General features: G+C 40.1%; 1 protein-coding gene across 4 annotated transcripts in view; it reads left to right on the top strand.

Moving 5' to 3' along the window:
• Window positions 1-11,095: 11,095 nt before the first annotated feature.
• CTBS (chitobiase) overlaps window positions 11,096-17,476 on the top strand; it is a 28,898-nt gene continuing 22,517 nt past the window's right edge. For all 4 annotated transcript variants that reach the window (XR_004032729.1, XR_004032730.1, XM_030825131.1 and 1 more), the window contains exons 1-3: window positions 11,096-11,306; window positions 14,832-14,970; window positions 15,413-15,621. Coding sequence is in view for 2 of the 4 variants with exons in the window: in XM_030825131.1 (XP_030680991.1) it covers window positions 11,139-11,306; window positions 14,832-14,970; window positions 15,413-15,621 (516 nt within the window). In the remaining 2 variants the exon portion in view is untranslated. The remainder of the gene's footprint in view (window positions 11,307-14,831; window positions 14,971-15,412; window positions 15,622-17,476) is intronic.

Raw genomic sequence — 17,476 nt, forward strand, 5'->3', positions numbered from 1 at the left:
GCCAGAACTTCCAATACTATGTTGAATAAGAGTGGTGAGAGAGGTCATCCTTGTCTTGTGTCAGTTTTCAAGGAGAATACTTCTAGCTTTTGCCCATTCAGTATGATATTGGCTGTGGGTTTCTCATATACAGCTCTTATTATTTTGAGGTATGTTTTTTCAATACTGAGTTTATTGAGAGTTGCTAACATGAAGGGATGTTGAATTTTATCAAAGTCCTTTTCTCTATCTATTGAGATAATCATGTGAGTTTTGCCTTTAGGTCTATTTATGTGATAAATCCCATTTATTCATTTGCATATGTTGAACCAACCTTGCATCCTGAGGATGAAAGCTCCTTGATTATGGTGGATAACCATTTTTTTTTTTTTTTTTTTTTAAAGACAGAGTCTCACTCTATCACCCAGGCTGGAGTGCAGTGGCGCAACCTTGGCTCACTGTAACCTCTGCCTCCTGGGTTCAAATGATTATCCTGTCTCAGCCTCTTGAGCAGCTGGGATTACAGGAGTGTGCCACCACTGGGACAGTGTCTCACTCTGTCCCCCAGGCTGGAGTTCAGTGGCACAGTCTAGGCTCACTGCTACCTCTGCCTTCCAGGAGCAAGTGATTCTCATGCCTTACCTTCTGATTAGCTGGGACTACAGGCACATGCCACCATACCCAGCTTTTTTTTTTTGTATTTTTAGTAGAGACAGGGTTTTGCTGTGTTGGCCAGACTGGTCTCGAACTCCTGGCCTCAAATGATCCACCTGATTTGGCTTCCCAAAATGCTAGGATTACAGGTATGAGCCACCACACCTGGCCTGCTTAAGCTTTTTGATGTGCTGCTGGATTTGATTAGTCAGTATTTTGTTGAAGACTATTGCATCAATGTTCATCAAGGTTATTGGCCTGAAGTTTTCTTTTTTGTTGTATCTCTGCCAGGTTTTGGTATCAGGATGATGCTGGCCTCATAGAACGAGTTAGGGAGGAGTCCCTTGTTTTCTATTTTTTGGGATAGTTTCAGTAGAAATGGCACCAGCTCTTCTTTGTACCTCTGGTAGAATTCAGGTATAAATCCATCTGGTCCTGGGCTTTTTTGGGGGCTGATAGGCTATTTATTACTGCCTCAATTTCAGAACTCATTATTGGTCTATCCGGGGATTTGATTCCTTCATGATTCAGTCTTGGGAGGGTGTATGTCTCCAGCAATTTATTATTTTTTTCTAGATTCTCTAGTTTATGTGCATAGAAGTGTTTATAAAAACAACTCTGATGGCTGTATTTTTGTAGGGTCAGTGGTGATATCTCCTTTATCATTTCTGATTGTGTCGATTTGAATCTCCTGTCTTTTCTTATTTAGTAGTCTAGCTAGTGGTCTATGTAGTTCATTAATTTTTTTTTCAAAAATTAATGGATTCATGTATTTTTTTGAAGGGCTTTTCATGTCTCTATCTCCTTCAGTTCACCTCTAATCTTTGTTCTTTCTTGTCTTCTGCTAGCTTTGGGGTTTGTTCGCTCTTGGTTCTCTTGTTCTTTTAGTTGTGATGTTAGGTTGTTAACTTAAAATCTGTCTAGCATTTTTTTGAGACAGTCCTGCTGTGTCGCTCAGGCTGGAGTGCAGTGGCACAATCTCAGCTCACTGCAACCTCCGCCTCCTGGGTTCAAGCTTTTCTCCTGCCTCAGCCTCCCGAGTAGCTGGGACTGCAGGCGCCTGCCACCATGCCTGGCTAATTTTTGTATTTTCAGTAGAGACAGGGTTTCACCATAATGGCCAGGTTGGTCTCGAACTCCTGACCTTGTGATCTGCCTGCCTCGGACTCCCAAAGTGCTGGGATTACAGGCGTGAGCCACCAAGCCCGGCCGAAATCTGTCTAGCTTTTTGATATGGGCATTTAGTGCAATAAATTTCTCTTTACCCTGCTTTAGCTGCATCCCACAGATTCTGCTATGTTGTATCTTTGTTCTCATTAGTTTCAAAGAATGTCTTGATTTCTGCCTTAATTTCATTATTTACCCAAGAGTCATTCAGAAGCAGGTTGTTCAGTTTCCATGAGTTCGCATTTGATTGTGAGAACTCAGTCTCTCAGACCAGAGAGACTGTTATGATTTCAGTTGTTTTGCATTTGCTGAGGAGTGTTTTACTTCTGATTATGTGATCAATTTTAGAGTAAGTGCTGTGTGGCAATGAGAAGAATGTATATTCTGTTGTTTCTGGGTGGAGAGTGCTATAGATATATACCAGGTCCACTTGATCCAGAGCTGGGTTCAAGTCCTGAATGTCTTTGTTAATTTTCTGTCTCAATGGTCTGTCTAATATTGTCAGTAGGGTGTTAAAGTTTCCCACTATTATTGTGTGGGAATCCAAGTCTCTTTGAAGGTCTCTAAGAACCTGCTTTATGAATCTGGGTGCTCCTGTATTGGGTGCATATATATTTAGGATAATTAGCTCTTCTTGTTACATTGAACTCTTTGCCATTATGTGATGCTCTTCTTTGTCTTTTTTGATCTTTGTTGGTTTAAAATCTCTTTGTCAGAAACTAGGATTACAACCCCTGCTTCTTCTGTTTTCCATTTGTGTGGTAAACTTTCCCCCAGCTCTTTATTTTGAGCCCATATGTGTCTTTGCATGTGAGATAGGTCTCTTGAGGGTAGCATACCAATGGGTCTTGGTTCTTTATCCAACTTGCCACGCTCTTTTAATTGGGGCATTTAGCCCATTTACACTTAAGATTAGTATTGCTATGTGTGGATTTGATTCTATCATCATGATGCAAGCTATTCGGCAGACTTGTTTATGTGGTTGCTTCATAGTGTCACTGGTCTGTGTACTTCAGTGTGTTTTTGTAGTGGCTATAATAGTTTTTCCTTTCCATATTTACTGCTTTCTTCAGGAGCTCTTGCAAGGCAGGCCTGGTGGTAACAAATACCCTCAGCATTCTCCTTTGCTTGTGAAGCTTAGTTTGGCCAGATATGAAATTCTGGGTTGGAAATTCTTTTCTTTAAAAATGTTGAATATTCTCTCCCTACTTCTTCTGGCTTGTAGAGTTTCTGCTGAGAGGTCCACTGTTAGTCTGCTGGGGTTCCCTTAGTAGGTGACCTGGTCTTTCTCTCTGGCTACGTTAAACATTTTTTTCTTTCATTTTGACCTTGGAGAATCTGGTAATTATGTGTGTTAGGGATGATCTTCTTGTGGAATATCTTACTGGGGTTCTGTGAATTTCCTGAATTTGAATGTTGGCCTGTCTTGGTAGGTTGAGGAAGTTCTCCTGGATAATATCCTTAAGTATTCCAACTTGGTTTTTCTCCCCATGTCTTTCAGGTACCCCAACCAATCATAGATTCAGTCTCTTTACATAGTATCATATTTCTAAAAGGTTTTGTTCATTCCTTTTCATTCTTTTTTTGCTATTATTGTCTACCTGTCTTATTTCAGAAAGATAGGCTTCAAGCTCTGAGATTCTTTCACCTGCTTAGTCTATTCTGCTATGAATACATTAGATTGCATTATGAAGTTAGTGTCTTTTTCAGCTCTAACAGTTCAGTTATATTCCTCTCTAAACTGGCTATTTTGGCTCTCAACTCATGTATTACCATGATTCTTACCTTCTTTGCATTGGGTTACAACATGCCTCTTTAGCTCAGTGAAGTTTGTTATTACCCACCTTCTGAAGCTTTCTTCTGTCATTTCATTCATCTCAGCCTCAGCCTAGTTCTGAGCCCTTGCTGGAGAGGTGTTGTGGTCATTTGGAGGAAAAGGGGCACTCTGGCTTTTTGAGTTTTCGGTATTTTTGCATCAATTCTTTCTCAAATTTGTGGGCTTATCTACCTTCAATCTTTGAGATTGATGACCTTTGGATGAGGTTTTTGTGGGGTTTTGTTGTTGTTGTTTTCCGTTTGTTTATCTTTTAACAGTCTGGCCACTTCTGTAGGGCTGCTGTGGTTTGCTGAGGGTCCACCCCAGACCCCAGCTGCCTGGGTTTTTCCAGTATAATGATCACATGAAGGACTCTGAAGGCAGGTAGACTCCTTTTGGAAAGCAGAGGAATTGAGCAAAACCCAGTATTGGAACCATATACAGCATGATTTGCATCATTTGGCCCAGGTTTATTTGATAAAGCCCAGTTGTTCATCCTTGCAAGGTAAGTACCTTACCATATGGTGGTTATTCACAGATTTAAGAGGATGGGAAATAGGGCCCATTTAAATTATGTATCTAATTAATGAGAACCAAATGACAAAAAATCTCTTTGGTATGGATGAAAAAAATGACATTTTTAATTGTTAATAATATGTTTGTGATCATTATTATATCAATAATAGCAACAGGTATGAAGGGAAATGTCACTCTTGTTCCTTGAGTTGCCAATATCTCAAATGTGTACTTTTATGCTAACAGAGCAAGTTAATTTTCCTGAGCAACATTCTTTTTGTGAATATAGCAGGGTCCTTCACCAGTTTATCAATGAATTTATACAACACATTTCATGTGCTGACAAGATTTCTCCTGAATAGTTCAGGGAAGAATGTGTGCCACTAGTTTACAGGAAACAGATACATCTGTGGGCTCCCTGTAGTGAAATGGGTGTGTAAGTTGTCTTAGATTTTGCAATCTATAAAAATCCCACTTGAGACTTAGGTGCAATGTCAGGTAGGGGCACAGTGGGCAAGATAGCAATGACTACTGCCCTGGACCTGACCTTGCATTACCTTGACTTCCTCAGTTACCCCAAGTTGTGAGCCTCGGAAGGACTGACTTATGCAATGGGTGAAGAACCCGGAACCGGCGCCGTCTTACTGTGCCCATGTTACCTAACATAAAGAATCCAGGCAACAGTACCAGTATTTGCCAGCTAAATATTAGCCCTGCACCTGCACTCCAATAGCTTATCTGGTCTCTTCCACAAGCCTCTCTGTAATCATCTTTTATACACCAGTCAGAATGATCTTTTAAAAATGTAAATCAGATTAAGCTACTTCTCTGCTTGAAACCTTCCAAAGGTTTTCTTCCCATTTCTCTCAGAAAAGAAAAAGATAAAAAAAATTAAATAAATGTTTAAAAATGTACTTAGGTCTTCTTTAATGTCTTTCAGTAAGTTTTAGGATTTTCTCCATAAACATTTGCACAGATAGACATGTCATATTTGTCCCTAAGTTCCACATATATTTAGCTATTATAAATAGTAGCTTTTTAATATTAATTTTATTTGTTTGTAGTGCAATTGATTTAAGTTGACTTAATATACAGCGACCTTGCTAAACTCTTACATCTAGTAATTTATTAAGGATTCTTTTATCTTTTAGGTTTTCTATATAGTTATTTTTATCTTTGGTGAATAATGACTGTTTCTTTCTTTTCAATGTTTATGCCTTTTCTTTCTTTCACTTGTGTTCGCTGGTAAGTACAATACTGATCAGAAGTGGTGATAATGAGCACCTTTACTTGTTCTTGATTTTAAGGGGAATGCTATTATGATATCCCCATTGAGTATGATGTTTACAAAATGATTTGGGTTCTTTTTCTATTGTTCCTTCTATTCTCAATTTACTAAGAATTTTTTTGGTGAACCAATACTGAATTTTATCTAATGCCTTTTCTGCATTTAAGGGATACCATGTTTCTATGTGTAGCACATACATTCATTCATTTCCATGAAGCAGAGCTGCTGGTTCATAGAGGATGTGTATCTTAAAGTTCAGTAAATAATGCCAAACTATTTTTCAAAATGATTATTTTATACTCTACCATCAGCCATGTATAAAGTTTCTGTTGTTTCACATCCTTGTCAATAGCTGGTATTACCAGTCTTTTTAATTTTAGCCATTCCAATGAGTATGTAGTGGTATCTAATTGTGGTTTTAGTTCACATTTCCCTAGTTACCAAGATTAAGCATCTTTTCATATGTTTATTGAACATACAGATATCCTCTTTTGTAAAGTGTTCTGATTTCCTAGCCATTTTCCTCTAGATTGTTTACCTTTTTCTTTTAATTTGTATGAGTTCTTTATATATTCTTCACACCAGTCCATTGTTGGTTATATATTTTACGAATAATACCTTGTTCCATACTGTGGCTTTTTACTCTCTTGTGTTTTTTGATAAACAGTTCTTGAAGATTGAGTAGCCAAATGTATTGATTTTTTCCCTTTGTAGTTAATAGTTTTCGGGCTTCATTTAAGGGTTTATTCTCTAGAGATCATGAAAATATTCTCTATATTATTTTCTAATAACTTTGTTGTTTTGCCTTTTACATTTAAGTCTAGAAATCACCTAGAGTTGTTTGTATATGGAGTGAGGTAGAGGTCAAGTTTCAGGTTTTTTCCATATTAATATCCAGTTGTCACAACATTATCTTTTTTCTGCTGCTCTGCAGTGATTCCTTTGTCATTAATCAAGTGTATACACATGGATCTGTTGTGAGTTCTCTACTCTGTGCCATTGGTTCATTCGTTTATCCTTGCACCAATAGTGAGTGGAATTTATTACTCAATCTTTTTAAGTCTTGAGAACATGTAGAAGACTTCCCACCTTGTTCTTGAGCAATGTCACAACTATTTTTATATTTTCTTATACATTTTAGAATCAGCTTGTCAAATTCCACCAAAACTAAGCAGAAAAAAGAAAAATGAAACAAAACAACAACACTCCTCCCCCAACAAATATTTCATGTTTTATTTGCTTACATCTTCTAACATTTCAATAATGTTTTATACTTTATTAAACATATACTTTTCTATGTAGAGGTCTTGCATTCTTGCACATTATATTTATTCCTAAATTTTTTATATTTTATGTAGCTATTGTAAATTTGTTATTTGCTCGATGGCATGCTACCATGAATCAACGGATCAACTAGAAGGACATACAGTGTTAGAACTGTGAATTTTTTTTTTTTTTTTGACAGAGTCTTGCTTTGTCACCCAGCCTGGAGTGCAGTGGCGCGATCTCGGCTCACAGCAACCTCCACCTCCCGGGTTCAAGCAATTCTCCTGCGTCAGTCTCCTGAGCAGCTGGGATTACAGGCATGCACCACCACACCCAGCTAATTTTTGTATTTTTAGTAGAGACAGGGTTTCCCGATATTGGCCAGGCTGGTCATGAACTCCTGACCTTGTGATCCACCCGCCTCTGCCTCCCAAAGTGCTGAGATTACAGGCGTGAGCCACCACGCCTGGCCCACGTGAATGGTTTTAATAAAACATTTAATTAAATATGGTTCAGTTGTCAAAAACAGACATTTCTGCTTTGCTTAAAAATGTTATAACACAGGGTTGGGCGCAGCAGCTCATGCCTGTAATCCCAGCACTTTGGAAGGCCAAGATGGAAGGACTTCTTGAGCACAGGAGTTCCAGACCAGCCTGAGCAACATAGCAAAACCTTGCCTCTACTAAAATAAATAAATAAATAAATAAATAAATAAATAAATAAATAAAAGCTAGGCATGGTGGCATGTGCCTGTAGTCCTAGCTACTCAGGAGGCTGAGGTGCGAGGATTACTGGACCCCAGGAGATGGAAGCTGCTGTGAGCTTGATCAAGTCACTGCACTCTAGCCTGGGTGACAGAGACCCTGTCTGGTAAAAAAAAGTGATAACACAAAACTTGCACATGAATGTTTATAGCAGCTTTATTGATAATTTTCAAAACTTGAAAGCAACCAAGATGTCCTTCAGTAGGTGAATGGATATTGACATCAGGGGTTTTTCTGGACAAATCATACAGCCCAGATCACCCTACAGTGAAATTCAAAAAAGTGATGACACAAAATCCATTCAGTAGGTGAACAGATACTGACATCAGGGGTTTTCTGGACAAATCATACACCCAGATCACCCTACAGTGAAATTCAAAGTTAAAAGCACCAGCTGTCTACTTGGAGCTTCCTCTCTTTGTACTTTTCAATTTTTACTTTTAATCATGGACAGCAACCAAGAAAATCCAATAATGTAGAAGGAAGGGACCCAAACAACAGACAAAGGAATATGGAGGAAGCAGATGTTGCAGGATTGGATTAACTGTAGTACGTCCAAACAATGAAGTATTATTCAGTGCTAAAAAGAAATGAGCAATCAAGCCATGAAGGGACATGGAGGAACCATAAATGCATATTACTAAGTGAAGGAAGCCAATCTGAAAAGCTATATACTCTAAGATTCCAACTATGTACATTCTGGAAAAGGCAAAACTATGGAGACAGTGTAAAAATCTGTGGATGCCAGTGGTTAGCAAGGAGAGAGGAATGAATAAGTAGAGCACAGATAATTTTGAGAGCAGTGAAACTATTCTGTATGATACTATAATGCTGGATACACATCATTATACATTTGTCAAAACCCATAGAATGTACAGCACCAATATAGAATTCAATACAAATATGTAGGAATTCCTCATTTGGTTAGTATGCAGAAAAGAGTTACCGTAACAGGCCTAAGACTGCTATCTTTAGAAAGGCCTGCTTCCTAAAGGTTGGCCTGTAGGTGGATTTGGGAGTGTTCCTGCTGTTCCCTGAGTCTCTAATGAGCTTCCATGGCAGACAAGCCTTCACACATGTTGTTACAACGTGATGCTTGTGCTTGGCTTCCTCCTTTTTCCTGTGCACTTTTTCCCTTTGCTGCTTTTGCTTCATATGCTTCTGCTGTAATAAATCTTAACTGTGAGTACAACTGAGTCCTATGAGTTCTTTTAGTGTATCACTGAACCTGGAGGTGATCTTAGGGATCCCCAACACAGGTAGATACGTGTTTTCTTCTGTGTCACAGAATAAAGTCTGATTCTATGAGTCAGAAGGCTCTTTTCCTTGAAAACTCGATTCAGTGCAACCATACATGTTAAAAACATACAGTTATATTTCAGTATCATGAGGGATTGGTTTCAGGACTCCCAGATACCAAAATCCATGGATGCTCAAGTCCCTTATATAAAATGGCATAATCTATGCACATCCTCTTGTACTTTAAATAATCTCTAGATTAATTATAATAATACGATGTAATGCTATGTTGACAGTGCTCTTGCCGTATTTTTAATTTGCATTTTTAAATTGCTGTATTATTTGTTATTTTTAAATACTGTTATCTGACATTGGTTAAAACCATGGATGTGGAACCTCTGGTTATGGAGGTTCAATTGTACCTTTTTTTTTGAGACAGGATCTTGTTTTGTCACCCAGGCTGGAGTGCAGTGGCATGATCATAGTTCACTTCAGCCTCAACCTCCTGGCTTCAAGCAATCCTCTCATCTCAGCCTCCCGAGCAGCTGGGACTATAAGCTTTTACCACCACACTGGCACACAGGGCTAATTTTTTGCTTTTTATTTTTTGTAGAGACAGGGTCTATGTTCCCCAGGCTGGTCTCAAACTCCTGCCCTCAAGTAATCCTCCTGCCTTGGCCTGCCAAAGTTATGTGATTGCAGGTGTGAGCCACAGTGCCTGGCCCAGCTTTTCATTCTGAAAACGTGTATTCTTCAGTCTTGGAGCCTTGATAATTACTTCTTTTCTTTTCTTTTTTTTTTTTTTTTTGAGACAGAGTCTCACTCTGTTGCTGAGGCTGGAGTGCAGTGGTGTGATCTCTGCAACCTCCACCTCCCAGGCTCAAGCGATTCTCCTGCCTCAGCCTTCCGAGTAGCTGGGATAACAGGTGTCTGCCACCATGCCCAGATAATTTTTGTATTTTTAGTAGAGATGGGGTTTCACAATGTTGGCCAGGCTGGTCTTGAACTCCTGACCTCAAGTGATCTGCCCACCTCGGCCTCCAAAGTGCTGGGATTACAGGCATGAACCACTGTGCCCAGCCCAAATTACTTATTTCTTCTTATTTGTACTACGCTTCTTCTCAAGCACCCTTAAGAATTATTTCATCCCCTCTGTACTGCGTTTTCCAATTTTCTTATCTTTCAGAGTTTTTGCTCTACATTCCTCAATGTTATCTTCTACTAATAGTTTTTTCACTTCTTTCTTATTTCCAGTAACGTTTAAAAATCCCCTACCCCTTTTATTGCACCCTGTTGTGGCTTCATCTTCTCTTATTTTTCTGGGGCTATTATGAGAATTTTTAAGTGTTCTCCCTGCAGCATCTGCTTCCTCCATATTCCTTTGTCTGTTGTTTGGGTCCCTTCTTTCTACATTATTGGATTTTTTTCGTTGCTGTCCATGATTAAAAGTAAAAATTAAAAAGTACAAAGAGAGGAAGCTCCAAGTAGATAGCTGGTGCTTTTAACTTTGAATTTCACTGTAGGGTGATCTGGGTGTATGATTTGTCCAGAAAACCCGATGTCAATATCTTTGCTCAGCCTCTTAGGTTAATCAGATAGCAAGGGGTTTCAGTTTTCAGTAGGCATAAAGCCACTTATTCTCCGTTTTAGGTGGAGTACCCACTCAGCAGAGGATTTATCCCCTCCAGGGAATTCAGCCGGGGTGGGAGCCCGTGGGTGGGAAAGAGGGGCAGCTGCCCAGAGACATGAAGCCGGAAAAAGCATCTAGAGATCAGAGTCCTTGAGCAGCCTTCCACTAATCTCCCCCTTTTCCGATTTACTTCTCATACTCATACTTGTGCTCTCCAGCTTCCAACATTTTGTCGCTGTTATGTCTTTGTCCTTGTGTTTAGGTTGTTACTTGATTTTTAACAGGAGAGTAGGCAAAATTAGATGCTTGAATTCAAACCACGATCTTAATAAGACCTGATATCCGTAAGTAAAAGTTTTTGGTATTCCAGCTTTTTTTTGAGTAGCAAAAGAAAAACTAAAAGTCTTTTGGCCACTGCAACCATGTTACTCAGTAGGCCCTTCCAAAGACACCCACTTTTCCATTTTGGGGATCCCCTTGTGCCTTCAGACTCCACAAGGAGTACCCGACCAGCCACCACAAAACGAGATGCAGACTATTGGGAGGACTATAAACGGTAAGGGTGATACCCATTTGAGTCCACGAACGGCCCTCTCGGCGCCGCAGACACTGGCTGTCCCCCAGACTCTCCAGCAGCCACTTAACTTCACCCACCCGCAGCGCCCGGAGACGCTCGAAGCCCGACCTCCCACGCCCGCCCCGGAGCCCCGCCCCTCCCCGCCCCTTCCGACCCCTCCCCGCCCCTTCCTGCCCCGACGCGCAGGAGGCCCCGCCCACCCAGGCGGTAGGAACCCACTCCCGCCCCTTCGACCTGCTGCCATGTCCCGGCCGCAGCTTCGACGCTGGGGCCTCGTCTCTAGCCCGCCGCGCGGCGTCCCGGGTCTAGCGCTGCTGGCGCTGCTTGCGCTGCGGCTTGCGGCCGGGACCGACTGCCCATGCCCGGAGCCTGAGCTTTGCCGCCCGATTCGCCACCATCCAGATTTCGAGGTCAGCGCCTTCCTCTGCTCCTCTAGGTCTGGGCCTCAGGGCACGAAGAGAAGTTAGAGAACCGAGCCCTAAGGAGAGGTGCCGTGGGCGCCGAAACCAGCTTTGACCACTCGATGAGGGCCTTCCTGTTTACGGATCCTTCAGTTTACAGATGAGGAAGCTCGGGCTCAGAGAAGTTGAGTAACTCCTCAGACCTCACAGCCTGTAAGTGCCTGCGTAGGCAGGCGAGTGTTCAAACCAGATCTGCCTCCTAAGGCAAGCTCCTTTCATTCCCCTGCTGTGCCTCTGCGGAAGCACTCTGGGTGTAAAAAGCATAAAAGGTAGGATAATCCATTTCTCGGTTTCCAAGAGAACGAGGATTTCGTTTGAAAGAATCTCAGCACTCCAACAGTACATTAGAATGCAGAGTATTTTGCTTACCTTTAGTTTTCTATACCTGCTAGCCCTTTCCTTTAAAGTACCTCAAAACCACCCATGAAAAGTGGTAAAAAAAAAAATAGCTTTCAGTACATTTTCCTTCTATCTACATAACCATTTGTAAGGCTTCTGGCAACTTTAATCAAACACCTTCTGGAGCAATATTAAAACCACCTGACTGCCCACTTCGATGACTGAAAGCAGGAATTGGATGACATCAGGAAGGTCTAAAGGCTTAATCCAAAGAACGATTCTTTTGTAGAAATAGGCATGATTCCTAGTTCTTAATCTAGTACATTAATCTGAGGCAGAACACTTAGATGCCAGTAAAAAAGTATATGTACATGACTTAGAAGAAATAAAAATGGTGAAAGTGTTTATGGAGAACCTGCCTAGTGTGGAAACCTAACATCTTAGAAAGATTTCAGACAAAGTAGGATAACCTTTTTTATTTGAGCAAAGAACAACTTATGAATCGGCAGTATTTAAACCAGAAGGGGTTCAGGGAGGTCTGCTTTAGTAGCATGGGCTTTTATAAGCTGAACAGGGAAGCAAAGGAAAATAATTACTTGGTTGGCTATGACTGTTTGCCTTATTTAGCTATGACTTTGGAAAATTCCTAGTTAGAGGTTAGTTGGCAGTTTCTGATAGGTTAAGCTTAAGTTTCCATTCACTGTTGACCTTGGGGCTGGAGTTTGCTTAAGCAGGAAATCCAAGGCAGCTGGAGCTGTTTCAGCATAATGGCCTCCCAATTAAAATGTTTTATACAATCTGAGGCCCAGCGCGGTGGCAGAGGCAGTGGGGACAGTAGCTGCAAAAGTTAAACTAGACATTTCTTAATTTTCTCAATCTCTTTTTGAGATTGAGAAGCACTTTGTGAGGCCAAGGTGGGTGGATCACCTGAGGTCAGGAATTCGAGAACAGCCTGGCCAACATGGTGAAACCCCGTCACTACTAAAAATACAAAAATTAGCTGGGCATGGTGGCGGGCACATGTAATCTGAGCTACTTGGGAGGCTGAGGCAGGAGAATCACTTGAACCTGGGAGGCGGAGCAGGAGGTGGAAGGTTGCAGTTAGCCAAGATCACGCCACTGCACTCCAGCCTGGGCGACAGAGCAAGACTATGTCTCGAAAAAGAAAAAAAAAAATCTGAAAGATTTATTGTAGTATCCAATACTTAGTGGGTTAGGCAATATCTGTGGGCACTTTGTAAAGCAACTATTCAAAGAAGCAAAATTATGCTTATTTGTGTGTTCATGGTAAATGGTCTTTTTCTCTACTGGCGTTTTCTGTTTTTCAAACACAAAAACTAGACTACATGGCATTTTCCCCTTATATTTTCAATTAGTTCACCCAGCTTTTTTTTTTTTTTTTTTTAAGGATATCTGTTATATCACAGGCTCTTAGTATTTTTTAAACAAATAGAATAGAATCTTAATTATCAGAACTAAAATAGAAGTTTTGATAGAAATATGAGTCTGAAAACAATGGGCCACTTAATTTCACATTATGAATTTTTATTATTTCAGTGGGCAATTGCTTAGCAGAAAAAATGAGTTATGCGTAATTAATTCTGAAAAGTTAAAAAAAGAGATGAAAAAAATTAAGAAATGCCTGGTTTAACTTTTACAGCTACTGTCCCCACTGCCTCTCCCTCATTCATTCCCCTCACAAGGACCCAGTGATCTCTTTTGTAATGCAAATCCCCTGAATTAAAACTCTAATTGATTCCCACTGATCGCAAGATAAAATACAACATCTTCAGTGGTCTTGGAAGTCCTACTTCATCTTTCCATTCCCGACTTTAAGGGTTTTATCCAGTTCCACATCCTTGCAGGATTTCTGTGCTCTACCTACATTGACCTTTTTCAGTTCCAGAATCTCAGAATTCTGCTGAGGTGCAGCGATCTTTGGGCTTTCCCTTCCCTCAGTTGAGAATGCAATCTTTTGTCCGTAGGTACATCTTTTCCATCATTCTGCTGATTTCAGCCCTCTCCGAAAGTGTGTAGTCCTCAGAAAAGTTTTCCTGCTCCATCTGGCTAGCAGGTCCCCTTTATTTGCTGGCATGGCCACCTGTAACCCCTACAGTCCTTAATACCGTTGTAATTAAGTAATTAACTCCTTACTGGACCTGGTCTCTCTCATTAATCTTTATCTTCTTAGAGCCTAGCAAAATAGTCTCCTTGTACCTTATTGGAAATTCAATAAATATTTGCCAAATCAATGAATTAATGCCTTGGAATAAAATAAAAATAATCAGTGAGGCTTCCGTGCTTCTTGAATTAACTGTGGGAAGAAAATATCAGAGAAACACATCATCAGGTGCCTTAGAATTTGACCTAGGTACTATTCTAAGAAGCTAGCTTCACCAAACAAACAAACAAAAAACAGTAAATGTAGTATTTATGGCTCCATCTGCAGTAGCCAGAAACTTGAGTATTATCAAACTTCTCTCCTTTGCTTACTCCTTCGATTAGTCACAAAGTCCTGTCAATTTTGCCTCCTTAGGGTCTTCCAGATCTGTTCACTTAACTCCACTGCTCCACAATTTTAGTTGAGGTCACCATCATCTCTTACTTGGATTCTTCCAATAGTTTCTGTATTTTGCCTCTACTTTTGGTCTCTCTTTAATCCTTTTCCCACTGCAGCTGAAAATATTTTTCTAAAATGCATACGTTCTCCTTTTAAAAATGCTTTTATTCTCTCCCTTTACCTCAGGATAAACAAGGTAGTACTAACTTCTCAACAGAGCTTATGAGGCCTTTCATGATTTAATCCATGCCTACCACTCTCTGGTCCTTCACTAATGCTCTCTCCCCAAATTCTAGACGTCGGCCATACTAAATATTTAGTTACGCAACCACTATGTTGTCTCGCCTCCAGGCCTTGGCACTTGCCACTCTTCCTTCCTGGCCCATCCTTCCCCTCTTTCCCAGCCTGGCTAATTACCCCTGCCACCAATTATATTGGGACCCCTATGTCTTATTCACTTGTGCTCTCACTGCCACCATAGTGTTTGGTGTATGGTGATGTTTGATGAACAGTATTTTGGACAGTCAGCATAATATTCTTGGTTTAAATGATGGTGCTTATCCTTGTTCTGGCAGGTCTTTGTGTTTGATGTTGGACAGAAAACTTGGAAATCTTATGATTGGTCACAGATTACAACTGTGGCAACATTTGGAAAATATGACTCAGAACTTATGTGCTACGCTCATTCAAAAGGAGCCAGAGTAGTACTTAAAGGTATGTTGTTTTCAGATCTATGTGTCCAGCAATTGGGAAATTTATCTGTATCACTTGCTATAGTCCTGACTTTCCAAAAAATTCCTTTTATGTTTATCTGTTTTTGTTAGGATCCTATAATTAATCTTAGATACTGTATAATTCATTTCACAAACACAGATCTTTTTAAAAGAATTAAACCACTGTATGGTTTTGAGCAAATTGTAACTGCCAAATTAGCCTGATGACCTTTACTTAATCATAGTTCACAATTTCTGCTTCTAACTTCAGAACAATTTTACTAATGATTTATAATGGTTATTCTGGAGATTCATGAGTAATGGCTTTCTGTTACTTTGGTATATTCTTTCTCCATTTGGAAAACTTCAGTTAAGGGCTTAGTCTTCCAAAATAATGAAATGTTTTTGCATACATGTTCAAAAGATATATACTTCTTCCACAGGAGATGTATCCTTAAAGGATATCATTGATCCAGCTTTCAGAGCATCCTGGATAGCTCAAAAACTTAATTTGGCCAAGACACAATATATGGATGGAATTAATATAGATATAGAGCAAGAAGTTAATTGTTTATCACCTGAATATGATGCATTAACTGCTTTAGTCAAAGAAACTACAGACTCTTTCCATCGTGAAATTGAGGGATCACAGGTAAAAACTCATTTATTTTTTGGAAACCTCGTATTTTCCATATCAGAATATACTCATGAGGGTATAACTAATATAATCTTAGTTTTATAGTAATGCAATGGGAAAGAGTTTCAGCACTTATTTCCTAAAAAATTTTTCTGGAGCCTTTGATGTTCTTATTTAAGGAATTTTAAAGCAGTAAATCTATTCTCTATTCACATCAAAATACAACACTGGGATTACCCCACTACTTGCCTTGTAGCACAGTTAGAAGTGTTAGGCAATGGAAGAACAAAAATCAAGGGGGGCCTAACCAGCTTTTACCAATGCAGGACAGAAACAACCCAGGAATAGAGGTAGTTCTGGGGAAGTGCATCACTTGCTCCACAGTCTCTGAATTACTTGCACCCAAGGCCAAGTAAAACTTAAAGGACTAACTACACAGAACTGTGACAGCTATGACAATAGGCATGTGCTTCCTCACTGCCATAATGAACATGATTAGAGCAGAAGGTAACAACACAAGCAATCTTGCCAGACAACAGACGGGTAACAGAGGATAATGTGAACCCAGATCAGTGATCCTCAAACCTGGCCACATATCAAGATAACCATAGGTCTTAAGAAAAAGTAAACATGTGTTTACTTTTACACACACATGCACACTGTGAACTCACTCCCAGAAATGATTTTTCAAAAGGTTTTGGGTAATCCCAGAGCCCACAATTTTAAAAAAGTTTCATTGGTGATTATAGTTAAGAAGTAATAGGCTAGACAATGAGTTTTTTTTGAAGACAGGGTGCAGCTCCTTGATATCTAACGGAATGGTTAAAAATGTATTCCAGTATAGAGCATTATGAGTATTATAAACCACTGATTCCTAAACCTGTCTCAGAATTACCTGAGAGTGCTTGTTTAAAATATCCTGAGTGTATTAGTTTGTTCTCACATTGCTATAAAGAAATACCTGAGACTGGGTAATTTATAGAGACAATAGGTTTAATTGGCTCACAGTTCTGCAGGCTATACAGGAAGCATAATGCTGACATCTGCTTGGCTTCTGGGAGGCCTCAGGAAAACTTACAGTCATGGTGGAAGGCAAAGCGGGATCAGCACTTCAAACAGCCGGAGAAGGAGAGAGAGAGAGAGAGAGTGGGGAGGTGCCACACACTTTGAAACAATCAGATCTCGTGAGGACTCTATCATGAGAACAGCACTGGTGGGGGAAATCTGCCCCTGTAATCCAGTTACCTCCTACCAGGCCCTGCCTCCAACATTGGGGATTACTATTCAACATGAGATTTGGGTGGGGACACAGATCCAAATCATATCACTGAGACTGACTCAGTAGGTCTGGGATAGAGCTTAGAGAACTGTATTTTTGCCAAGTGTTCTAGGTGATTCTGGTAGAGTTGGTCGTCATGAATTTGAAAATTACAGGTAAAATAATTTGAGAATTATTGGTAAAATAATAAGCAATATGAGGACTGACATTTCTGTGGTTTTATGCAAATAGGGAAGATCTGTCAGTATGGAATTCAACTTGTCAGGAGAGTACAATGTAGATTAAGAATAGCAAATACCTGGCATACAGGCCACAATACCCCTTCTTCTCCTCACACATTTTGGCCTCAGAAACTTTTCCTTCATCCTCTATGGTCATTACTAATAGGTTAGAATTGATGTGTGGAATATATGGGAAACAACCTATTTGACAATCCTGATTAAGCTGCAGTGAAAGAGCAGAGAGGAAGACATTGAGCAAAATCCTTGCAGTAGGAATATCTCTTTCTATCTCTTGAGAGGTGAGGAGAACAATTTGGGCTACATGTCAAGTTCATGTTAGGTGAATTAGTGGGAGGGACAGTTGCAAAGG

This window comes from Nomascus leucogenys, chromosome 12, assembly GCF_006542625.1.
Source record: "Nomascus leucogenys isolate Asia chromosome 12, Asia_NLE_v1, whole genome shotgun sequence".
Taxonomy (NCBI): Eukaryota; Metazoa; Chordata; class Mammalia; order Primates; family Hylobatidae; genus Nomascus; species Nomascus leucogenys.